Below are 25,870 nucleotides of genomic sequence, written 5' to 3' on the forward strand. Positions count from 1 at the left end.
GGTCTTTCCATTTCCCATCAGCCCCTTCTGTACATGCCCATGTAAAGGTCACTACACACAGCCCCTGGTGTGATAAGTGATTCTGTAGCTCCAGAAACTCAGTCAAGCATTTATAATAGGCTTGTCTGTCATAACAAACAATTGCAGTTCATAGACAATAAAACCTATTGAAATTGCAAGAACAGATGGCCCCGCTTTTTCTAAGCTACATCAGATGGCCTGTCAATCAATGCATTTCAGGAACAGATTACAGCATTTTTGGTTCCCCACTTGAGACTGGGACTCCTCCATTATTCATGAATTCTCTGAGACGCCATAAATCATAAACTGTTACGGGAAGGGCCAGACTCCACAAAATGTATGGGGGGTTTGGACTGTTCACCACCATAATGGAGCCAACAAGGGTGAAACTGCTGCATGCGGGAGGGCTGCACACAACCTTATCCCACATTGGCAAAAAATTGCTGGAAACGGGAATGGAGGCAGGAATCGTAAAATTGGGTGTCCCCCCCCCCCCCCCCCCCCCCCCCCCCCACGGCCATTTTTAAAGGCCTCCTGATGCATCCGACCCTCAGCCTAAATTAGGGCCTTCATTTATTTCTGAAACATACAGCAGTAACTTCAGAAGTGCAAGGGAAAGACATTGACAATATGCCAGCAAACATGACCAGAATGTATAAAATCATACCAAACTGTCACATTGTATACAGTGTATACGAAAACAATGTCACAGAAGAAGAAATAACTGTAACTCTACTTTCGGATTTCACAGACATTTTAAAAACCTGCTGAGCTCTTGCATAGCTCATTACTTTGAAAGCCTTTTGTTACTTTACAGCCCTTAAAGCAGAGGTGACATTCTCGAAATATTTCAAAATGGCTTTCGATACCTCTCCAGGGGCGTCATTCTCCGACCCCCCGCCGGGTCGGAGAATGGCCGTTGGCCGCCGTGAATCCCGCCCCCGCCGAAGTCTCCGAAGGGAGAAAAGTCGGCGGGGCGTTAATGGCGCCGCTGCCGCGGAGAATGTCACGGGTCTGCGCAAGGCAGCCGATTTTCGGCCTGCCGATATTCTCCCTCCCGGATGGGCCGAAGTCAAACCTCCTTTTCATCAGCGTGACCCGGTGCTCCAGGCTCACGCCGACCAGCGAGGAGGTGAGTGACGGCCTGGGGGGTTGGCTCTGGGCAGGAAATGGCGTGGCCGCAGACTGATTGCGTGAGGAGAGGTGTGTCTCGGCTTGTGTGTGTGTGTGTGCGGCGGGGGGGGGGGGGGGGGTGGTTAGAGTAGGCTGGACTCCGGGGGAGTGCCGTGAGGGGGTCCGTGCCGGGGTGGAGGTTGGGGGTTGGGGGGGGTCCGTGCTGGGGTGGAGGTTGGGGAGGGGGTCCGTGCCGGGATGGAGGTTGGGGAGGGGGTCCGTGCTGGGGTGGAGGTTGGGGGTTGGGGGGGGTCCGTGCTGGGGTGGAGGTTGGGGAGGGGGTCCGTGCTGGGGTGGAGGTTGGGGAGGGGGTCCGTGCCAGGGTGGAGGTTGGGGGGGGGTCCGTGCTGGGGTGGAGGTTGGGGGTTGGGGGGGGTCCGTGCTGGGGTGGAGGTTGGGGAGGGGGTCCGTGCTGGGGTGGAGGTTGGGGGTTGGGGGGGGTCCGTGCTGGGGTGGAGGTTGGGGAGGGGGTCCGTGCAGGGGTGGAGGTTGGGGAGGGGGTCCGTGCCGGGGTGGAGGTTGGGGGTTGGGGGGGGTCCGTGCTGGGGTGGAGGTTGGGGAGGGGGTCCGTGCTGGGGTGGAGGTTGGGGGTTGGGGGGGGTCCGTGCTGGGGTGGAGGTTGGGGAGGGGGTCCGTGCTGGGGTGGAGGTTGGGGAGGGGGTCCGTGCCGGGGTGGAGGTTGGGGGGGGGTCCGTGCTGGGGTGGAGGTTGGGGGTTGGGGGGGGGTCCGTGCTGGGGTGGAGGTTGGGGAGGGGGTCCGTGCTGGGGTGGAGGTTGGGGGTTGGGGGGGGTCCGTGCTGGGGTGGAGGTTGGGGAGGGGGTCCGTGCAGGGGTGGAGGTTGGGGAGGGGGTCCGTGCCGGGGTGGAGGTTGGGGGTTGGGGGGGGTCCGTGCTGGGGTGGAGGTTGGGGAGGGGGTCCGTGCTGGGGTGGAGGTTGGGGAGGGGGTCCGTGCCGGGGTGGAGGTTGGGGGGGGTCCGTGCCAGGGTGGAGGTTGGGAGTTGGGGGGGGTCCGTGCTGGGGTGGAGGTTGGGGTTGGGGGGGGTCCGTGCTGGGGTGGAGGTTGGGGGTTGGGGGGTCCATGCTGGGGTGGAGGTTGGGGAGGGGGTCCATGCTGGGGTGGAGGTTGGGGAGGGGGTCCGTGCCGTGGTGGAGGTTGGGGGTTGGGAAGGGTTCCGTGCTGGGGTGGAGGTTGGGGAGGGGGTCCGTGCTGGGGTGGAGGTTGGGGAGGGGGTCCGTGCCAGGGTGGAGGTTGGGGGTTGGGGGGGGTCCGTGCCGGGGTGGAGGTTGGGGGTTGGGGGGGGTCCGTGCTGGGGTGGAGGTTGGGGGTTGGGGGGGTCCGTGCTGGGGTGGAGGTTGGGGAGGGGGTCCGTGCTGGGGTGGAGGTTGGGGAGGGGGTCCGTGCCGGGGTGGAGGTTGGGGGTTGGGGGGGTCCGTGCCGGGGTGGAGGTTGGGGGTTGGGGGGGGGTCCGTGCTGGGGTGGAGGTTGGGGGTTGGGGGGGGTCCGTGCTGGGGTGGAGGTTGGGGAGGGGTTCCGTGCCGGGGTGGAGGTTGGGGAGGGGGTCCGTGCTGGGGTGGAGGTTGGGGGTTGGGGGGGGTCCGTGCTGGGGTGGAGGTTGGGGAGGGGGTCCGTGCCGAGGAGGGTGATGGGAGGGCAAATGAGTTTGTCCACCTGGCCAGGTGCCAGCCTCCAACAGTTGGACCCATGCGGTCCATGCCACCTGGCTGGGGGGAGGAGGGGATATGGGCAATGATGACATGTCGTCGTTTCCCTCCCCCCCCCCCCCACCAGGCCGTCATGTTTTCAGATCATCCAGCGATGTTGGCCGCCGTGGTGGCAGCCGCTCATGTCTATGTTGCCCTGGATGAGGAGGAGGAGGAGGAGGAGCGTGCCAGAGAGGCGGCGCAGGCTGCCGCAGAGGGGCACCTGACCGACAGGACGAGGAGGGGGAGGAGGACGTCGCGGCCCCACGGCAACGGAGGCACCCGAGGGCGCCCCCTGTGTACCGGCCCCGGCAGTCATACCAGGACCTCACGGACCGGGAATGCAGGAGGAGACTCCGGATGAGCCGGGAAACCGTGGCACACATCTGCCACCTGCTGGCACACCTGTCACCGCGTGGCACTGGCGGGGGACACCCTCTCCCCGTGTCCGTCAAGGTTACGGTGGCCCTGAACTTTTATGCAACGGGGTCATTCCAGGCACCGAGTGGGGACCTGTCCGGCATTTCGCAGACATCGGTGCACCGGTGCATCCGGGCAGTGACAGATGCCCTTTATGCCATGGCGCACCGCTACATCCGCTTCCCCGTGGGCCGGGCCAGCCAAGATGCCCGGGCCGTGGGCTTCTCTGCCGTGGCCGGGTTCCCCATGGTCCAGGGCGCGATCGATGGGATGCACGTCGCCGTGCGGCCACCTGCAGATAACAGGGCCGTGTTCACTAATAGGAAGGGGACCTATTCGATGAACGTACAGGTGGTCTGCGACCACCGCATGATGATCCTGCACGTCTGCGCCCGTCACCCAGGCAGTGTACACGACTCATTCGTGTTGTCGCGGTCATCCATCCCCGGCATGTACGAGGGACGCCATCCCCGGCTGAGGGGCTGGTTGCTGGGCGACAGGGGCTACCCATTGCGATCGTGGCTGACGACGCCTATACGGAGGCCACGCAATGAGGCGGAGAACCGCTACAATGATGCCCATGTAGCGACAAGGGGAGTGATCGAGAGGTGCTTTGGCGTGCTGAAGATGCGTTTCAGGTGCCTGGACCTCTCTGGGGGCGCCCTCCAGTATCGGTCAGATAGGGTCGGCCGCATCATTGTGGTGTGCTGCGTCCTGCACAACATAGCCCAGCAGAGGGGCGATGTGCCGCAGGCAGAGGAGGGCGGAGTGGAGGAGCAGCAGGAAGAGGCCCAGTCCTCCCCAGATGAGGGGGATGGGGGCAATGGTCAGGGCAGACGGGGTAGACACAGGCGGGTGGCTGTCCACCGTTACCGGCTGGCCCAGCGGGCACGGGACAGACTGATAGCCGCCCGCTTCACTGACTAGATGGGCGTGGGAATCGGGTAGTATGGCCACAGACCGCACACCATGGCAACAGCCGACCACCGACACCCCCCACCCATCCACCCACCCAGCACCCTCACCCCCCTCCTCAACCCCACCCACCCCACCCGCATGCACACCACCCCCCCCCCCCCCATTGCCGATCCAACGGCGGCGCAACGGGCCGGGCTCACCCAGTTGCGGGTGGACGCGTGTCTATCGCAGGCCATGGAGGATGATGACAACCCGCCCTGCGATAAGCTCCTGGCTCTACATCGTTGGACTATGTCTGACCCATGGCCACAGTACCACCATCCACCCGGACCATCCCTGCATGCGGCTGTGACACTGCAGCGCACGGTCCTGTCCTCTGCCCGGGGGGATGTTGATGGCGGCCCAGGGGGAAGGGGGCAGACTCACCTGGGGCTGAGGTAAGACCACCCCTCACACACACACTTGCGCTCAACGTACATGACACGCCCGCACACTTTGGACAGAGCACAAAGGCAGCTTCGGTAGGTGTAACATTGACTTTAATAACCAAAGGGGTTCATGCACGTGCCCTAGCCCCTAAAACTCATCTGTGCCCTGCACCCGTGCCAACTTACTCAGTGTCTAATTGTTTGGCCTTACGGGCCCTTTGACTACGTCTACGTGATTCCCCAGACGGTACAGCAGAACTGGAGGTGGACTCCTGTGATTCCTGCCCTCTGACACTGGATCCCTTTGGCGGCCGTTTCCTGGGGCGTCCTGGCCTAGATGGGCCAGGCTGCGGCCCGGGCGACTGGGATGGCGAGCTGCCAGCCTGTCCTGCCCGTTGCCCACCCGATGCACCTGGGACGGAAGGGGGGGAGTCCGAGGTGTCGCGGTGTACCGGGACCTCCCCTACAGAGGGAGCCGGGACGGACCACACCACCTCCTCCTCCCTCGGGGTGCCCAATGGCCCCCAGGCCTCTACATGGGTGGGGGATGCGAACGGACTGGCCATCCGACGCCCCCCCGACATCTGGCGCTGCCAGTCCTGGAGGCCCGTGCTGGTATCGACAGGGGTCTGCAGGTTTGCAGCCATGGAGCCCAGGGTGTTGGCCAACCCTGTCTGTGACAGTGCGACGCCGGCTCGCACATGGCCACTGGCGCCGATGCCCTCAGCGATGGCCTGCTGAGACTGGGCCATGGCCTGCTGAGACTGGGCCATGGCCTGCTGAGACTGGGCTATGGCCATTGCCTCCACCGCGGACGCCACCCGTGCGGTGTCAGCCTGGATGGCACGCATGACCGGGACCACTCCCAGCTCCTGGACGCGGGTGGACTCCTCCACCTGCGACCGCAGCCGCCGCAAGCCGCCCGTCACCCTCTTCGCTCGTCTCCGGGTCGGTGGTTGCATCGGATCTATGTGTGGGTGTGGTAACTGCAGGAACCCGGGATCCATCTGGGCGGCAGATGTTCGCTTGGCCTGGGCTGCCCTCCGACCGCCCGGTCCCTCTGCTGCTCCTACCTCCACCTGCTGTACCGGGACGGCTGTGTTGTGCGCACCAGTGAGTGTACCAGACGCCTCATCACTAAAGTGCCCAACCGTGGTGAGTGTTTCTGCGATGGTGGAGGGTGTTGGTGACAGCAGTGGCGTTGTGTCGTGCTCTTCGTCCCACTCTGACTCCATGGCACTTTGGGGTGGGGGTTCGTCTCCACCCATCCACTCTGAGTCACTGTCCGGTATTTCGTTTTCCCGGGTAGGGGTGTCCTGGGTAGTGCTGTCCTGGGTAGGGGTGTCCTGGGTAGTGCTGTCCCGGGTAGGGGTGTCCTGGGTAGTGGTGTCCTGGGTAGTGGTGTCCTGGGTAGTGGTGTCCTGGGTAGTGGTGTCCTGGCTCGGATGTGACGGGGGCCTGTGGCTGCTCCCCTCATCGCTGGGTGGTCGCTCCCGCACGTGACGGGGGTGTCGTCTCCCTGTTGCTCCAGGTCTCTCCGTCTCCCGTGGTGTGCGAGGGGCATCCTGCGGGCGTCGCATGCTGGAGGGTCCGGGTCTCTCCGTCTCCCGTGGTCTCCGAGGGGCATCCTGCGGGCGTCGCATGCTGGAGGGTCCGGGTCTCTCCGTCTCCCGTGGTCTACGAGGGGCATCCTGCGGGCGTCGCATGCTGGAGGGTCCGGGTCTCTCCGTCTCCCGTGGTGTGCGAGGGGCATCCTGCGGGCGTCGCATGCTGGAGGGTCCGGGTCTCTCCGTCTCCCGTGGTCTCCGAGGGGCATCCTGCGGGCGTCGCATGCTGGAGGGTGCGGGTCTTTCCGTCTCCTGTGGTCTCCGAGGGGCATCCTGCGGGCGGTGTGCTTCTGCGGGGATGGGTGCCTGGACGTTTGGTCCTGCGATACACAATGAAGCATGCATGGTTAGACATCAGGCAGTGATCAGGTGATACGGGGGAGGGGGATATAGGGGAGGGGGAATATGGGGACGGGCTGTCGGTGGCTCACTTGCTGGTGGGCCCCCGACCTCTGCATCAGCAACCTCCCGGTCCTCAGGTCCGCCAGCCAGTTCCAGGGCCCTTTCCTCGTGTACGGTCAGTGGCCTCTCATCAGCGGGCCCTCCTCCAGTCCTCACATGCTCCCTATTGTTGTGTGCGCGCTTCTCCTGTGGGGGGGGGGGGTGGGGGTGGTGGCAGGGGTAAAAGGCAACAGTGTTAGGCAGGTATATGAATGCACGCCATCGGTTGCGCGTGCATTGCAGAGGTTAAGGTTAGGGCTGGATTCACTTGGGGATATGGAGGATATGGGGAGGGGGGATATGGGGGAGGGGGGATATGGGGGAGGGGGGATATGGGGGATATGGGGGAGGGGGGATATGGGGGAGGGGGGGATATGGGGGTGGGGGGATATGGGGGAGGGGGGATATGGGGGAGGGGGGGATATGGGGGAGAGGGGGATATGGGGGAGGGGGGATATGGGGGAGGGGGGATATGGGGGAGGGGGGATGAGGGGGGACATGGGGGAGGGGGGATATGGGGGAGATGGGGGAAATGGGGGAGGGGGGATATGGGGGAGGGATATGGGGGAGGGGGGATATGGGGGAGGGGGTGATATGGGGGAGGGGGGAATATGGGGGAGGGGGATATGGGGGAGGGGGGATATGGGGGAGGGGGGATATGGGGGAGGGGGGATATGGGGGAGGGGGGATATGGGGGAGGGGGGATTTGGGGGAGGGGGGATTTGGGGGAGGGGGATATGGGGAGGGGGGAATATGGGGGAGGGGGGGATATGGGGGAGGCAGGGATATGGGGGAGGCGGGGATATGGGGGAGGGGGGATATGGGGGAGGGGGGATATGGGGGATATGGGGAGGGGGGATATGGGGGAGGGGGGATATGGGGGAGGGGGGATATGGGGGAGGGGGGATATGGGGGAGGGGGGATATGGGGATATGGGGAGGGGGGATATGGGGGAGGGGGGATATGGGGAGGGGGGATATGGGGGAGGCTCACCCTGCCTGCTCTGACGAGTTCGTTCACCTTCTTGTGGCACTGGGTGCCTGTCCGTGGTGTCAGGGCCACAGCGGTGACGGCCTCTGCCACTTCCCTCCACAGACGCCGGCTGTGGCGTGGGGCAACTCTGCGGCCGTGCCCGGGATACAGGGCGTCCCTCCTCTGCTCCACCGCGTCCAGGAGCGCCTCCACATCGCGTGACTCGAACCTCGGGGCTGAGCGACGGCCAGCCATCCAGTCGGGTGTTGCGGTCGGGTGTTCCGGTCGGGTGGGGGGGAGCTGCGCGGCCTTATGAGCCGTCACGCCGTGCAGCGCGTATGACGCTGCACGGCGTGAACCACTGCGCAAGCGCGGATCCCGTTACGTCGCTGCTAGCCCATTTCGGGCCGGAGACTATCGTCCCATTTTTATGACGTGACGCAAGTGGGATTTGCGCCGTTTTTTGCGCCAATCGGCGGACTTTCCGCCTATAACGGAGAATTTCGCCCCAGGTGTCTGATAATTGCAAACTTTTCCAAGCAAGCAAACATACATTTATTTCAAATCTGTAACAAATAAAGAGCTGTTTATATAAGCATGCCAATTACAGTACTAAATGGTGTACAATGATTTCCATTTATTTTCTAAAGGCATAGATCTAAATTAATAGCACAAAGCAAAACATTCCAAAGCACTTCAGAGAAAAAGATGCCAGTGTTTCAATCAAGCAAAGGTTTTATTCCAAAGGTTAAACATCAATAATTGTGGTTCTACTATTTCGAGAGACTCGTGGAATGTCACCATTTCCAGATAGAATTAGTTCGCTGACTCAAATAAATATTCCTTAATGGATCAAGTTATGGATAAAGAATGTTACAATAAAATAGAAACAAATTAAACACAGCATAGCACGAATAGATTAATCTTGTGACGAATGTAGGAAATTGAATATAGATTGTATTATATATATCTGTTGCAGTAATGTTATTAAAAGCTTAGGTTACGGTATATATATCCTTTGCAGTAATATTTTAAAATCCTGGTTTAACATACAGGCGGACGGGGAGTCTGCAAAAGATGCAATTGAGATGCCATTAAAGTGCATTAATCATTCATTCCAAACACGTACTTGTTTACAAAGAGATATTATGATTGCTAGAAATTCCCTGGAGAATAAATAATTTGAGACATTGTATTTATATTTCGGTAAGCAGGTCAGGGATTTTGAGTGGGATGATGATGATGTAACGAATGGGAGGAGCCAAGTCTGTCTGTAGTTTTGCAGTTTGATATACGCTTGGCAGTCTGCTGGGAGTTAAGTTGAGCAGCAGTTTTGCCAAGTCGTCAAGTTAAGCAAGAGTCTGACAAAGACAGAAGGATCTGCAGGCTGTCTCTGAAACGGTCTCTCTCTCTGCCTGGCCCACCTCATCATCCGCTCCTTGTCCAGGAAATGGTGCAAACCCACCACCCGGCTCATTCCCATGGGGCTTCCTCATTAGTGCCCTATGCGCTCAATTAACCTCCAGAGGACGTGCGAATGCTCCCTCACCCAGCAGTTTCTCCAGCATCCTCCCCACATACATGCCAGAGTCGGCTCCCTCATCTCCTCCGGCAGGCCCACAATCCTTATATTCTGCCTGCATGACCGATTCTCCAGGTCTTCGTCTTCTATATCGCTGGGCCTCCAACCTCGTCTCCATGCGGTCGATCACCGCCTTAATTGAGTCCACCACCTGAACCAGGTCCTCCAGATTTTCCTTGCGTTGCTGGGTGAACTTCCCTTTCAGGAAGCCCAGCAGCTGCTCTGTTGACCACTGAGCCAGCAGGGCCGCTCCCTGACCCTCCGCCATCGCCATGTGCGTCGCAGACACCACACCAACTTTTGCAGTCTGTTCCCCTCTTTTGCGACCGCTTCTGGCCTTCAGCTCCATACACCAGTGGCTCAATTTCTTCTACTAACTCTCCTGCATTGCCTCCTCACATTCACCGGGGAAAAGGTCCGAAAACACCGCCATGAGCGGGAGCCACCAAATGTGCGACTACTCACACCGCCACTGGAAGTCTCCACAGTAAGAATTTTTATCAATTACAAACATTAACGACACCACACAGCCACAGTAATCTATGTATAACACTCAATGAATTCCCCTTTAACTGTTCCAATTCAAAAACAAAATCCCATAAATCAAAAACCCCTATTCAAGGGCATGGCCCAGCACACTGTATTCTCACTTGAATGAGACTGGCTTTCCCTGAATATATCTTTTAAGTTACCAAAGCAGGTAGTCACAACCTTTTTACTTCTGGAACAGATAATTAAAATGAAAATAAAAGGGCAGCACGGTGGCACAGTGGTTAGCTCTGCTGTCTCATGGCGCAGAGTTCCCAGGTTCGATCCCAGCTCTGGTCACTGCCCATGTGGAGTTTGCACATCCTCCCCGTGTCTGCCTGGGTTTCGCCCCCATAACCCAAAGATGTGCAGGATAGGTTGATTGGCCACGCTAAATTGCCCCTTAATTGGAAAAAATGAATTGGGTACTTTAAATTTTACAAAAATGAAATTCGAGAGAGACAGGCCAAAACACTTCTTTTCCCTGCCCGAGTCCACAGCAGCCAAAAAACTGAAAGGGAAACCAAAGACCTCACACAGCCACAGCCCGGCCCCACCCACACAATGACATCACTGAAGCCATGTGAGAAGACAAAAACCTTTCTTAAAGGGACACTTGATGCTTTCACATTCACCTGGGCATACACCTGATGGCTCAAGCAGAGGAAGCCGCACCTGTCAATTCCTGGAAAGAAAAAAACGGTCAGCTGGGTTTAAACCCCCTCAGGCCTTTGATCTGCAAATGATTCATTAATTTCTGTGATATTGATTTTACTAGGCTGTGACTGACAGCTTCCACATACCCCTAGCTGTCAGCATTTTTCCATTCCATGATTGAGTAACTAACCACTGGCATTGTGTGCTGTGACCACAATGTTTATAATAATCAAGCTTTGATTGACAGGTCCTGGATCACTTCAAACAGAATTAATTGCTTTCCAATCACCTCCCTTCACGCTTGAGGGATTTTGAAGTGGTCAGCTAGAAATTGATAGCACTTAACTCTATTTTTGAGGTTTATAAACATTGTGGTGTGAACACATCAGAGTTACTCAACCATGAAATGAGATGAATGGAGCAATGCTGACATAGAACATAGAGTGGAGAAGGAGGCCATTCGGCCCATCGAGTCTGCACGATCCACCCAAGCCCTCACTTCCACCCTATCCCCGTAACCCAATAACCCCTCCTCACCTTTTTGGTCACTAAGGGCAATTTATCATAGCCAGTCCACCTAACCTGCACGTCTTTGGACTGTGGGAGGAAACCGGAGCACCCGGAGGAAACCCACGCAGACACGGGGAGAACGTGCAGACTCCACACAGACAGTGACCCAGCGGGGAATCAAACCTGAGACACTGGCGCTGTGAAGCCACAGTGCTATCCACTTCTGCTACCGTGCTGCCCTGTGACAGCTTAGGGGGGGGGGGGTGGAAGCTGTCAACCAGAGCCTAGTAAAACATTATCAAATAGAAATAAATGAATGTCTTGCAGCTCAAAGATCTGAGAGGGTTTAAAAACAGCTGATTGGTTTTCTCTTTCCAGGAATTGACAGGTGGTGCTTCCTGTGTCTAAGCCAGCAGATGTATTGCCCAGGTGAGTGTTAAAGCAATACTTTTTTTCACTGCCTGTCCAGACTGCTCTCTAGCTTCCAGACAAAGGTCTATCTTCTGGGGGGTGGGGGTGGGTGGGGGGTTCCTCCTGACAGGGGTCTCTCTTCTTCCGTGGATCTCTCTTCTGCCGCATCTCTATTTCAGGGGCCTCTGTGGGGGTGTCTCCTTATTTAGACGGTCTCAAGGGGGTCTCCTTATTTAGGGGGCCGCTGGGGTCTCCTTATTTAGGGGTCTATAGTGAGTCTCTTTATTTAGGGGTAGGTCGGGTCACACCCCTCCTGCCCTGTACTTGGGGGGGGGGAGGGGGGATGTGAGAGACATGGAAAATCTGGGGGTAGAGGCTAAATTGGGCTGGGGCAGTGGGCTAGCCAGCCGCAGGACCTCGCTATCGGGCCACCCGCTAAAAATGGCAGCCCGACAGCAGGGTCTCCTCGGGAATCCCTCAAAATCTTCACCGCATAAATTTGCATGGCTAAGGATTGGGAATCACCAGGAGCGCAAATCAGGTGCAATTTAGATTCGACAGGAGAATGTAGCAAACCAATCGAAGATTTCCGCCCTATGCTCTCCAGCAGGAGCTGAATTGCACCAGTTTTACGATCCCGCAAATCGACTACGACCCTCCCCTCGCTCCCACGCACAGCAGCCCCTCACCCCCCCAGATTGCCTGGGTGCCCACTCACCCACAACTACAGGGGTGACCTGACCCACCCCGCCCCCACAGGATGCCTGTAATACCGGGACCCTTCACAATTCAGTGGCCGAAGTGGTGAAACCCAATGTTTGTAACCATTGACCCCCATCAAAGAAAGGTAAGTGCAGTGAAATCATATGGTGCTTGGAATGCACTTTCATCTCTTTGATGTGGTCAATGTTTAAAAAATTGTGGCTTAGAAAGAGCACCCTACCCAAGGTCAACACCGCCACCCTATCCCCATAACCCAGTAACCCCACCCAACACTAAGGGAAATTTTGGACACTAAGGGCAATTTATCATGGCCAATCCACCTAACCTGCACATCTTTGGGACTGTGGGAGGAAACCGGAGCACCCGGAGGAAACATATGCACACACGGGGCGGATGTTCAGACTCCGCACAGACAGTGACCCAAGCCAGAATCGAACCTGGGACCCTGGAGATGTGAAGCAATTGTGCTATCCACAATGCTACCATGCTGCCCCTTGTAAGCTACTTGAAAGCTATGAATGGCTTGCAGCTAATGGATCTGTGGGAACCAGATGCAGGTACAGCTGCTCGCCTTCAAGGAATGGATATGCGGAGCTGCACATGTGAAGGTAAGTATTACAGCTCTAATGCTTCCCACTGCCCTGTCTGTACTGCTCTCCTGCTTTCAGACAGGGGTCCCTTTTCTGGGGGAGTGAGGGGGCAGGGAGTTTTATGTGTGGGGGATCTGTGGAGGGGATTCGAGGATGAGTGGACAGGCAGTGCATTGTTTGGGGGGGGGGGGGGGGGGAAAGAGAGCCCCAGATGGTCTCTACCAGTGTGGCCCTGGCGTGGTGGACCTGCAGTGGTCAAGCGGCAAATGTTGCCCACCCCCCCTTTGCCCACTGCAAGGTCCACCACATCAGGGCCATACTGGTAAAAACCACAAGTGACTTGCACACACATGATTCCCAACCACGAAGACTGGAGAACCGTGGGAGGCCGAAGCACCGGGGCACTAAAGACATTTATTTACTTCCCCCCCCCTGCCGATGTGCATCGTGGACCTCATTCATGTCGCTGGCGGGGTGTCGGAGCGCTCGCGGCAATCCCGATTTTCCCCCGGCGCCCAATTCTCTGTCACATTAGGGAACCTATTCCGTGCGTCGCAGAATGGAGAATCACACCCACAGTCTCCCAAACGGAGATTTTCGCCCGATATGTGGGAAAATCGTCTGATACCAAAGCAAATATTACATTTCTAGATTGAGAAACAGTTGCTTACAAATGTTATACTGGATAATGAGCTTTTATTTGGTAATTCTATTCTGACGTTGTACACTCGGTGCTGAAAGCCAACATGATTCACTGTAATTATTTTACAGATAAAGCAGTGTTTGAAAGAGTACCTTTGCACTAACATTCTGAAATATATTCATCATCTGTTCCTCCAGGTGCCCAAAAGAAAGCAGAATGTTCAAAATGCCTTGAGGAATCAGGGTCTTTGCAAGCAGCTCTTGGACGATGCCATGAAAGCAGGCATTATTTGATCTCCAAAAATGCAAACACATCTGTTTCCACATGCTTCCTTTCATCCTTTTCTCTTCCCTCAGAGCCCGCAAATATGATGAGGTATCCAGTGGGATACCTACACCTTTATGATGATCTGCATACGTTCTTGGGGAAGCGACAGAGATTGTAGACGGGGTACATCTTGAAGACATTTTCCCCCAAAACAGCAACACAGCAAGGAAGAAGCAAAATTATTGCCAACAAACTGCTGCAAATAAAATCCCCAAAGCAGCACTTTTAAAGAACGAAGATGACAACACGAGGGATGGAATACTGAGCATCTGCAGTACTGGCTCTACAAATGCATTATGATGCTTCGCCTTCATTAGTGTTTTATCAAGATTCTTATGCGCCTCACATATGACAGATGTGCAGGCTCACAGCATCTCTAACTGCACAATGCTATATCTGCCCAAATTATATAGCACGTCTCCAGGGCTGTAACAGTCATTGAGCTGGCATCAGTGCCTGTAATATGTGCCACCCAGCACAGGAGTGCTCTAGGAACTGAAGATTTTTAATCTGCCCTATTATTTTTATTTCCACCTGTTGTTCTTCATCAAAAATTTTCTGAAAGTATTTGGAGTATAATTATAAGCAGTTCCTCACATTTACATGACAAGTATATGAAATATCCTGTTATTTTTAAACTTTATATCGGCAGTGGATAACTGATCACCACAAGAATCTTTCAGTTGTATTTTATGAATCAATTCTGCAGCTTTAATCTGGAATCATCGATGAATGTCTCCTGAGTCAACCCATCCCCCAAAAAGTGCATCTTTTCATTTTTCAGAATGTTCAAACATTTAGTTGGAAGCTTTTTATTGAGATGTTGTTACAATAGTTTCAGGCCAGAAGGGGCTTGAATATACACAAATGTAGCGAGTTTCGGAATGTTGGATCAGGTATGAAGTAAGTTGGAGAGATGGTGGGCGGGATTCTCTGATCCTGAGGCTAAGTGTTGACGCCGTCGTAAACGCCGTCGCGTTTCTCGACGGCGTCAACATGCCCTCAGGATCAGCAATTCTGGCCCCTACAGGGGGCCAGCACGGCATTGGAGCGACCCACGCCGCTCCAGCTGCTGATCCCGGCGTCAACTGGGCGCTACAGGGTCCGCGCATGCGCAGTGGCACCGGCGCCAACACACGCATGCGCAGTGGGACCGGCGTCAACGCGCGCATGCGCAATGGGACCAGCACCAACACGTGCATGGGCAGTGGCTCCCTTCTCCGCGCCAGCCCCAACCCAACATGCGTAGGGCTAAACGGGCCGGCGTGGAAAAAAGGAGGCCCCCAGCGCAAGAGGTCGGCCCGCCGATCGGTGGGCCCCGCTCACAGGCCAGGCCACAGCACAGGCCCTGCCTGGGGACGGACTCCCCACCCCCCCCCTACAGGCCGCCCCGGACCCTTCCGCGCCGAGATCCCGCCGGGTAAGATCATACGTGGCGCTGGCGGGACTCGGGTTTTTTGCTACAGCCGCTCGGCCCATCCCGGGCCGAGAATCGATACACGGCCCCCGATCTGCGCCGCGCCGGCACCAATAGCGCCGATTCCACATCCCTGAATCGGTGTGTGTGGCGTAATTCGCACCAGTTCTCCGGCCCAGCCCCGGGCTAAGAGATTCCCGCCCGGTATTCTTCACATGCCGCAGCAATCAGAGACAACTATTTCCATCATTACATGCCTTAGGGAACAGGTATTATGTTAAAATGGCTTCTGCTCACAGGAGCACAGCTCAGGAACTTAGCTGAATATGTCTTACAGGCACCACGTAAGAGTTTTTCAGTCAAGCTAGAAGGCTTGATTGGCAGGTCAATCCCTAGTAACAGACGGCTGAGGGAATTCACCAACCATATTTTGACATCTGTTCCAGTTTGAAATCAGGAATGGTGGCAAGAACCTTCTCAAGGATAGCACAAACGAGCTAGGCAACAAAGTGAATTTAGCCCTCTCACAGGGATAATGTATTGTCCATTACAAATTTATATGCTATGAGGAAAATTAAGAATTTCATTGAAATTCTCTATAAACTTTACTGTTTCATAAAATGCATATAAAACTCAACCTTTGAGTTTGATGGTTTATAGTTGACCTTGTCTCACTGATTCTAGAAACTAGGAGAAACACAGTACGACTCTAGTATTCGGTCGTGGAACTCTATGAGAACATACCAATTCATTTTTTCCAATTAAGGGGCAACTTAGAGTGGCCAATCCACCTACCCTGCACATCTTTTGGGTTGTGGGGGCGAAACCCACGCGAACACGGGAGAATGTGCAAACTCCACACGGACAGTGACCCAGAGCCGGGATCGAACCTAGGTCTTCGGCGCCTTGAGGCAGCATTGCTAACCACTGTGCCACCATGCTGCCCTACTATCAGAACATACTTAACAAAACAAATTTAATTAAGAACCCCTTCGACATTAACCTAAAAATATTGGCAGCAATGTAAGCCTGTGAAGAAATACAATTCTTGGTTAAGTGTTAGAGATCGTTAGCAGTTCATGTACTTGAGGAAACTTACTACTGACCTACATTTTTACTCAGCTAAATTGTGTGCTTTGCTGAAAATGCATTCAACTCTCAATATCACTTACTATTATGAGAATTACCAAAGCTTTCCCCCAAAAAAATGGTGTGCCCCATGTACATCCTACCAATTGTGAAAACTTATCTACTTCTATCATACATACAAACTTGAAAATGCATTCATAGATCAATGTACAAAAAGCATTTTGCAAACAGTTTATCTCATATAAACACATACAAGACCGACTCAAAAATATTCATTCAATTGTTATCTCTTAAACTGCTTGGTCTTTTGCCCATTTGCTTATCAGTTGCTTGCTTGATGTGTGGCTGATTTGTAGCTGCTCTGCATTTAAAGTAAGGTGTAAATACAGAGTGCAATGTTGTTCACTCTTCTGCTGGGTAGCAAAGATATGCACCTTATGTGGCTGTTCTGAAATCAGATCAAAATCAAAATCATTCCTATCAGGCTCCTGTAAACAAGCTAATTTAACACCTGGTTAGTTTTTGGCCAACTGCCTTCCTGCCTGTCCACACAAAAATAGACTGTACATCATGCAGTCATTTAATACTGGATGTCCTCCTTCAGGGTTAAGATACTACGTGAAAGCCAAGGGATTATTAAATTCAGATCAATAGAAGAAATGGTAAATGGGATGTTTGATAAAAGTGCTGCAAAACGTTGATACTAATAAACTATTTCAATGAATGTGACCCCAGAAGAAAGGCTTGCCAGTTATAACCTAACAATTGAAATTAATATGGTTTAATTGCACGTTTATGGGAAGCAAATTTGTAGAAAAAAAAATTTCCTGAAGCAATTTTTCTTGGAACAAGACAGTGTGTTTTAAAATTACAAGAAGTTAAATATTTATGACTTTCACCATTATTAAAATCCTAAAAAATCCACAAAAAGGAGAACTAGAATAATGGTCAAGCTCTTGTCTTTCAAAACGTGAAATGTTACAAGCTCATTAGACAGGAACAGGAAATCGCAGCAAGTTCATTCTGCCATGGACTATGCCACTAGTTATTTGGAATCAGGACTGTTGCAAAGATTTCTGACATGTTATCAGAGCAAAGAATGTATGCTTCTTCCAAGACAAATATTGTGAACTATTTCAGGCCATTTTGATATACCCTTTAGCTGCCCGATCAATAGCATAAAATCATAGCAACCCTACAGTGCAGAAGGAGGCCATTCAGCCCATCGGGTCTGCACGACCCTCTGAAAGACCACTCTACCTAGATCCACTGCCTTGCCTGATCCCCATAACCTTGCAACCCCACCTAACCTTTGGACACTAAGGGGCAATTTAGCATGGTCAATCCACCTAACCTGCACATCTTTGGACTTTGGGAAGAAACCGGAGCACCCGAAAGAAACATATGCAGACATGGGGAGAATGTGCAAGCTCCACACAGTCACCCAAGGTCGGAATTGAGCCCGGGTCCCTGGCGGTATGAGGAAGCCGTGCTTACAACTGCACTAAGTCCTGGCAAAAACCTGGAAACATATCTCCTCCTTAATTCAGGAATCATGGATGGCAGATGAATGAGAGAGGAGGATTTTCATGTTTTTTTACATGGCTGTAAAATAACAAGTAGAATAAAATACGGAAGGCAACATTCAGAGCTGCAAACAAAAACAATTTGAAAGATATTAAGGGACGTAACAGGAGCATTATTCAAATAGGTAAATATAGAGATACAGCATTGAGAAATGGCAAATCAGAGGAATGGCAATGATGGCAAAATGTGAGGTGCAACAGTTTAAATTATAGGACTCATTTGGCACAATTAGAATGCAAATAAAATGAAGCTGCAAAAGCTGCCTGTCTACTTCTATCACATTCCTCATTATTTGTTCAAGTTATCTCACTCTAAAAAAAAGTATTTCCAAAATGACACTAACCAGAAGGCAAGGGTAAAAGTTATTTTATAAACAGGATGGTGTTTTGGCATTTTTGTATAAAGTTATACCAAACTGAATTTCAGTCCAGTGAAACTAAGTTACATCAGAATGCAAACAATTTATTTTCTCTTAAAATATACCATAAACCCCGTGTTTGCGTGGGTTTTGCCCCCCAACCCAAAGATGTGCAGGGTAGGTGGATTGGCCACCTAAATTGCCCCTTAATTGGAAAAAATGATTTGGGTACTCTAAATTTATTTTTTAAAATATGCCATCAATTTTGATCAAATTAAAATACTAATCTTTGGTGATTGATTTTTGCTGTACTTATCCCATTAGCCTGAAAGAATTAAAATCCAGATGAAAAGATTGCGCATTAACCAACTGTGTCATGTAGTTGATAATATTGGTTCTAGCAATGAGAACCTTTGTCAATTCGACCTCCAGGAGTAGCATTAAGCACTTCTAGCTCTTGTGCAGCACTGCTCAGCTAGAGTAAAACATTCTTTACGATACTCGATAATATGCCTTTATCCACTCCTCAAACATCACATTTGACTGCAGCAGAGGGAACTTCAATTCCTATACCAACCACGTTACTGGACTTTATAAAACAATACCCAGCCACAGTGTGTTTCAATGGTCAAGTTATACTGTCAGCAGGCATCTGGAGCTCCGGTTTTCTGGAGAATCACTGTTTCTAAAGACACACACACTCCGTATTAACCATCACATACATGCCTGTACAGTTTCTGTTGAACAAGCCAGATAATTCTTCGCTCGCAGCCAGCTCATGCTGGTATCACATATGATAAATTACCCACCAGCACATCCAAAAGAGATAACACATCATTATTCTAACCCAGGCAAATCCCTAGTTTAGAAACTGGTGGAAGTCCCATTGCTTTGCTGCTATTTTAAACTCGGATTTTCACCCTTGGTTTATGCCACAAATTACGAAGGGCAAAGTGGCATTGCCAGTTTGGATGACATTCTGAACAGTTTGTGCAGGTATTAAGCGCACAGAGTTGGGACTGTTCAAACATTCATGTTTGCTGATAATTGTTAGATAATTTGGCAAAGCCAACAATGAGCAACCATCACAGGGCAAGATTAACTTCATATTTTACTTCCTGGAAGTGAACTAACAAAGTAAACAACCACACCATCCAAACCTGTAACAGGTTAAGCTTTGCCAAATTATCTAACAATTATCAGCACGGTAGCACAGTGGTTAGCACAGTTGCTTCACAGCGCCAGGGTCGATTCCCGGCTTGGGTCACTGTCTGCGGAGTCTGCACGTTCTCGTGTCTGCGTGGATTTCCTCCGGGTGCTCCGGTTTCCTACCACAAGTCCCGAAAGACGTGCTGTTAGGTGAATTGGACATTCTGAATTCTGCCTCTGTGTACCCGAACAGGCGCCGGAATGTGGCGACTAGGGGCTTTTCACAGTAACTTCATTGCAGTGATAATGTAAGCCTACTTGTGTCAATAAAGTTATTGTATTATAATATTATATCATAAAAATCATTGGTGGAGGGGATTTGTGCATTCTAATTACCACCTAGAACTAAAGGAACAATGAATTGTGTGTGTCCCCAAGACTGACGCAGTGGAGGCCATGAGGGATGTCCTGTTCCCCCGAGAGTCCAGGAGGGTTAGCCATAAGGCAGCCGGTGCTGCCTGAGATGAGGTGGCGGCGGTGAGATTCTGGCGTGTGATCAGGAGGACTGGCCTCCAGTGCAGGAAGAAGGTCAATGACCTAAACCGGGCAGCATGAGTGAGTACACACCATGGACGGGATTCTCTGACCCCCGCTGGGTCGGAGATTCGCCGGGGGGGGCGGCGTGAAACACGCCCCGCCGCCCGCTGCCGAATTCTCCAGTGCCAGGGTTTTGGCGGGAGCGGGAATCGCGCAGCGCCGGTCGGCAGCTTCTTGCAGCGCCCCCCAGCGATATTTCGGCCCGCGATGGGCTGAGCGGCCACCCGTTTACGGCCGGTCTCGCAGGTGTAAATCAAACCAAGTCCGTGCCGGCGGGACCTGGCTCTACGGGCGGCCTGCAGAGGCCTCGGGGGGGGCGCGCGGGGATCTGGCCCCGGGGGGTGACCCCCACAGTGGCCTGGCCCGCGATCGGGGCCCACCGATCCGCGGGCGGGCCTGTGCCATGGGGGCACTCTTTCCCTCCGCGCTGCCATGGAGGAGGTTGACAGCAGCCGGAACGGAGAAGAATCCCTCTGCGCATGCGCTGGGTTGACTCCAGCACACGCTGGCGCTGCCGCGCATACGCCAACTCGCGCCGGCCGGCGGAGGCCCTTCGACGCCGGTTGGCATGCGCCAAGCCCTCCCTCGCCGGCTGGCACAGCGCCAACCCCGCCGGCACCGCCCTAGCCCCTGAAGGTGCAGAGGATTCCAGCCGGAATGGTTCACGCCACTCTTCGTCGCCAGTAGGGCCTGCTCCGCCGAGTAGGGGAGAATCCCGCCCCATAGCTCCCCCCCCCCCCCCCCCCCCACCGTGAGACCTTTCCATCCTCACGGGAGCATCTGCCCCTCCCCCTTCAACCCCTTCAACAATAGGGCGGCATGCAGCGCAGTGGTTAGCACTGGGGATGCGGCGCTGAGGACGCGGGTTCAAATCCTGGTCCTGGGTCACTGTCTGTGTGGAGCTTGCACATTCTCCCCATGTCTGCATGCGTTTCACCCCCACAACCCAAAGATGTGGAGGTTAGCTGGATTGGTCATGCTAAATTGCCCCTTAATTGGAAAAAAAATAATTGGGTACTCCAAATTAAAAAAAAACTCTCCAATGCATCCTCCACCCCCTCCCCCTTTACTCTCCCAACCCCTTCTTCATGCCCCCTCCACTGTGAACCATGTGTGTGGTTAATGATGCTCTCTCTGTGTCTTCTCAGGAAGAGCTCTCCCACAATCGCTGGGTGAGGCCCAGACTGGTGGTGGTATGCTGGACAGAAGAATCCTGACCTCCTTCGAGGAGCGGGCCCTGGAGGTGATCAGTGTGGTCGAGGACAGAACGGTCACCAACACGGAGACTGGCGGATGCCGCACAGGTGAGGAACCACCGGGCAACACCCGGAGAACCCATCCCTCATATTGACCACATGTCCATTCTCCCGCAGATACTCCAGCCAACGGTCCGGACCCATCCCAGGGCATCCTCCCCTGTCTCTCAGGAGACTACCTCAGAGAATAGCTCCAAGGAAGCGACCATGATAATCGCTTCACAGCTGTCATCCCCACCCTCCACCAGCACAGATACACTCACCTCTGTGGGAAATGTTAGCAGTCAGTCTTCTGGGACACATTCTGGTGAGCACTATACAGTGATGTACATCACGAGTAGGCAGGAACCCGCAGATGAGACAGCAGTCAGAGGGCTGCTGGATCCCAGGACCCAACTGGGTCCCAGCCTGATGCTGAGCCTGTGGAAAAGGGTTACCCGTAGCTGATGGAGATGTTAGGGAGCACCTAGGACATTCAGAAGGAGATGTGAGCATCACTCTAGCACGTAGGTCCACAGCCGATTGGAGGAGTCCCAGAGTCTACAGGCACAGGAGATGTTGCCTTCAATGCAAGGCACCGAGACCAACACTGCTAGGGTGGCGGCCACAGTGGAGAGCCTGGTGCACGACGTCAGCAGCATTAGTGAAGGTGTTCATGGCGTCGTGTAGTCGGTGACAGCCAAGGCTGAGGGTCTCGACAGAATGTCCGCCTTGCTGGGGGACATGACCGAGTACCAGGCTGACTTTGATGAGGTTCTGCGGGACATGTCCCACTCAGTCGGGCACGGCCAAGGCGCTGCAGAACATGTCCGGTCACTGAGGAGCATCGCCGAGGGCAACAACACGATGGAGAAACTATGGGGAACAGCCAGGGCTGGCAGAGTGAGATGATGCGAGAACCAGCTGCCCCTCCGTCCCAAGGTGAACCCCAGGGCCCTATGGGCACCAAGTGGGAGGAGGGGGCTCCAGGTGCCAATCCAGATCCATCCCATGGAGTGGCGACGGCGGCCACCAGCTCCCCCAACTTCCACCCCTCTGATTAGGCCGCATCTCGGAGTCAGCACACGGGACAGGGCTGTGCATGGGTCGCCGACAAGTGAGGCGGGGCCCTCCGGCCTCAGAGCCCCCAGAGGATGCCCATTAGGGGCATCAAAGGCCATGAGACGAGGCAAGCAGTTGGCTGCCTCCACCTCTGATGTGCATCCTGGGGACACACCTGGATGTAGCGGTAGAGCTAGGAGGGCAAAGCAAATCGAGGATCACTGAGGGCAGTGGGGGAGGGGGCTGGGGGCGCGGGTGGGGGAGGAGACAGCACCATCGGGAGGGTGGGAAATTGTCAAACACAATAAACACCTTTGCGCACAACCAGTATGATGTCTGTGACACTTTCTTCCGCAATGCGGGCTGACCTCCCCGAGGCACCCACCCACCCTCCAGCTGTGGACATGCCCACCCATGAGAGTCCACTAGGGTTCTGTGAAGTGCTCACTTAACCACGATTGTCAATTCCCTATAAGCAATAACCTTCCGCCACACAGCCAGAGAGAGGCCTCGGCAGTCAGTGGGGGTTATGGGTGGTCAGTGAGGCAGACGGGTTGGGACAAGGGTTGCCCCAGAAATGGATATACACAATCCAGGGGTTGGTATGGTGGTGCTGTGAGCGATTGCGCCCCAGCAGCACAACCCCCACCCTCACATGGCAGCCCATCCCTGTGGGAGGTCCCAACCTCCCACCGAGCACTGGGGCGGAAAGCCCAGAACCCCCGGCTCTTTGCCTGTGAGCAAAGATGGCTACTCACCTCCTCAGCTGCTGATAGAAGCCCTTCCGCCAGGTTCCCATTTTTCAAAAGGAGTACTGATCGGCACCAGTGTGCCCACTTGCTGGGCAAGCCACTGAATGACAGGAGGCCTTTGGATATGGGTTTGCTCGCATTAATTGTATGGAAATGGGGCTTAAATGGTGAGATCCCGATTTTGCCTAAGTGAGCGGGAAGGTTGCATTCCAAACTGTTCGGCGCCTGGCGCAGTTCTCTTTTTTGGCCTCTCCCGCTATTCACCAGCCTTGTTTCGCTTGAGCGCCCATAGTGTGCGACACTGCACTCGGGATGTCTAAAACATCAAAGTGACTAGCAAGTTGCAGGTGTTACAGACACTGATTGACCACCACATTGAAGGCAGATGTAACTTATTAAGACATTGAGAATTGAACCAACTGCTGGAAGCATTACCTTGCGAGCGAATAACAGACCTCAACCATCCATCCGTTGTTTGGTACCTACCAGAATTGGGTAACAGAGAGACAAGCAAATGCTGATAAAATTCCACAGGATAACTGCCTGAAAATACTGTGTATCTAGACGCTGGGGATAATGAACTATTCACCATATCACTTATGGTGTGCTCCTCGTAGCAGTTTTCTGGCTAGCTAATAATCAAACTCACGGTAGTAATTTGTGCAATGGCTAACGACTGTCCTCATCAGGCAGGCAGTATTGGATGGGTGGAATTTCTTTGGAGTTACGATGTCCTCAAGACGACAATGCTGAATGTTGAGCTCTCTGGGATTCTTGACAGAAGGTTACAGTCAGACCAACAGTGATCTTATTGAATGGCGAAGCAGGTTCTGAGGGTCGAGTGGCCTGCTCCTGCTCCTAATAGCAGTATGTGTGTGTCATCTCCACACACTGCCCAGTGGGCACGTTGTTCCTGGCTGGATAAGCAGTGGGGATGCTGAATAGTGTCCGGTGCCGGGTTGCTGGCTAAAGCACCACCAATACAGCCTAGTGCAATCTCAGAGATCCCCAAGCCTTGGCTTTGTCCTCTCTACTCTGGACGGGATAGATAGGAGATACCCACACAAACTCCACAGGATGTTTCAAGAGCTGAGGTGGGAGGGTGAGGGGAGGCTGTTGCTGATTTAAAACATAATTCCTGTCAACCAGACTCGATCAGACTGGCTCAAGTATATAACTTCGGCGTTGCTGCCCCTCTCTTAGTCGCTTAGATTTCCGGGTGGGCGCAGTCTTTTAGCCAAATTTGCCTGTTATTATTATCGAAGAGATAGTTTGATCCTCACGAATGCTAGAAGAAGGCGGGTTTTCTATTCCCCGCGTACAGCCTGGAAATGTTAGCACTATAGCCCAGTCGCTGATCTTGGGCACACAGAGTGGAGGGGGACGCCTGGGTCAATGTCTGGGATGTTCGCCACACGTTAGGAAGCGAGAAGCCGGCTGGATGTGCCACAGTTCGAGCTGTGAAGCTTCAGTTCTGAAATAAAACTGGAACGCACAGTTCTAATTATTCAGATTCACCTCACAGACAGAGTTGGTGAGAGACCCACCCCACACACACAAGCAGATCAACGTTGCCACCAAGTACATCTGAAGAAGGAACAGGGCAAAGCAAAACTCAAGAGGTGTGTGTGTGTGTGTGTGTGCGCGTGGGAGAGACATCTCCCAGGACCGAGAGACACGCCCTGTGGACAGACAGAGCTGCCGCCCGCGCACACCCGGACTGCTCTGCCCGAGAGGCTGCACACGGGAGCGTGGCCGCTCGCCCACCCACCCACACCGAGTTAAACAAGCGGTTACCGTGGCTGCAAAATCCGGAATCCTAAACTCACCGGGGGAGGGAGAAAAAAAACACCCATATCAGAACAAAATTAAACAAAATATATATATATAGACGCTGAGATAAAGGAAAGGTGAGGATAGGGAAATAAAATCACTCACCAGACGCATCTTGGCGGTTCCCAGTCACTGGACGTTGTGGAATGGCTCGCTGGTGTCCCCGGCTCTCTCTCTCTCTAACCTCACTGGTGCGCAATAAGGTCGATGCTGTGCACAGTCTGAGGAGTGAGAGCTGGCTGGGGGGTCTGCACACCGTCAAAGGGAAAGCACGCGCCCCACTACAGACAGCAAGGAGCAGCCCCAACACGCCAATGATTTCATTGCCATTGGGGAGGGGGACGGGGAGGTTGGGTTTAGCGCAGGGGTTTGGTCACGCTTCAGCAACTGCACAGAAACGTGAGCGATGCATCCATCACACCATTTAAACATTCAAAAGTGTGCCTGCTGCTGTCATTCTCGTGCTCTCGCGCACATTAGTATCGCTTTATCCCAGTGTACTCTATAGAAGTACAGTAACAGCATTAACATCCGATGCCAGCCGTTTTGGGGTGAATGGATTTTAGGAGGGCGTTCCTTTTAATGTGCTTGAAGGACAATCTTTTTAAGTTTTGCAGTCAAAGGAAAGCATGTTTGAGGACGAAATGGCATAAAATGCCCGCCCTCCCCCGTGCAGTGGTCCTAATCGCTACATTGGAGGAGTGTACTGTGAATAGAATATTACGGAAGGGTCATCCCTAACACCCAACATGCCAGAAAACTCACCAAATGAGAAAATGTTTAATGTTCACAATTCAGTAACATTCAACAGTACAGCACAGAACAGGCCCTTTGGCCCTCGATGTTGTGCCGAGCTTCCTCCGAAACCAAGATCAGCTATCCCACTCCCTGCCATTCTGGTGTGCTCCATGTGCCTATCCAATAACCGCTTGAAAGTTCCTAAAGTGTCCGACTCCACTATCACAACAGGCAGTCCATTCCACACCCTAACCACTCTCTGAGTAACAAACCTACCTCGGACATCCCTTCTATATCTCCCACCCATTATAGTTATGCCCCCTTGTAACAGCTACATCAGCTACACCCGAGGAAATAGTTTCTGAACGTCCACTCTATCTATTCTCCTCATCATCTTATA

At 53.7% G+C, this 25,870-nt stretch overlaps 1 protein-coding gene across 1 annotated transcript in view; it reads right to left on the minus strand.

Moving 5' to 3' along the window:
• Positions 1-25,015, minus strand: part of schip1 (schwannomin interacting protein 1) — a 1,157,911-nt gene extending 1,132,896 nt beyond the window's left edge. The window contains exon 1 of the mRNA XM_072474483.1: positions 24,838-25,015. Within this exon, the coding sequence (XP_072330584.1) occupies positions 24,838-24,846 (9 nt within the window). The 5' untranslated portion in view covers positions 24,847-25,015. The remainder of the gene's footprint in view (positions 1-24,837) is intronic.
• Positions 25,016-25,870: the final 855 nt, after the last annotated feature.

Source organism: Scyliorhinus torazame, chromosome 14 (genome assembly GCF_047496885.1).
Source record: "Scyliorhinus torazame isolate Kashiwa2021f chromosome 14, sScyTor2.1, whole genome shotgun sequence".
NCBI classification, from domain to species: Eukaryota; Metazoa; Chordata; class Chondrichthyes; order Carcharhiniformes; family Scyliorhinidae; genus Scyliorhinus; species Scyliorhinus torazame.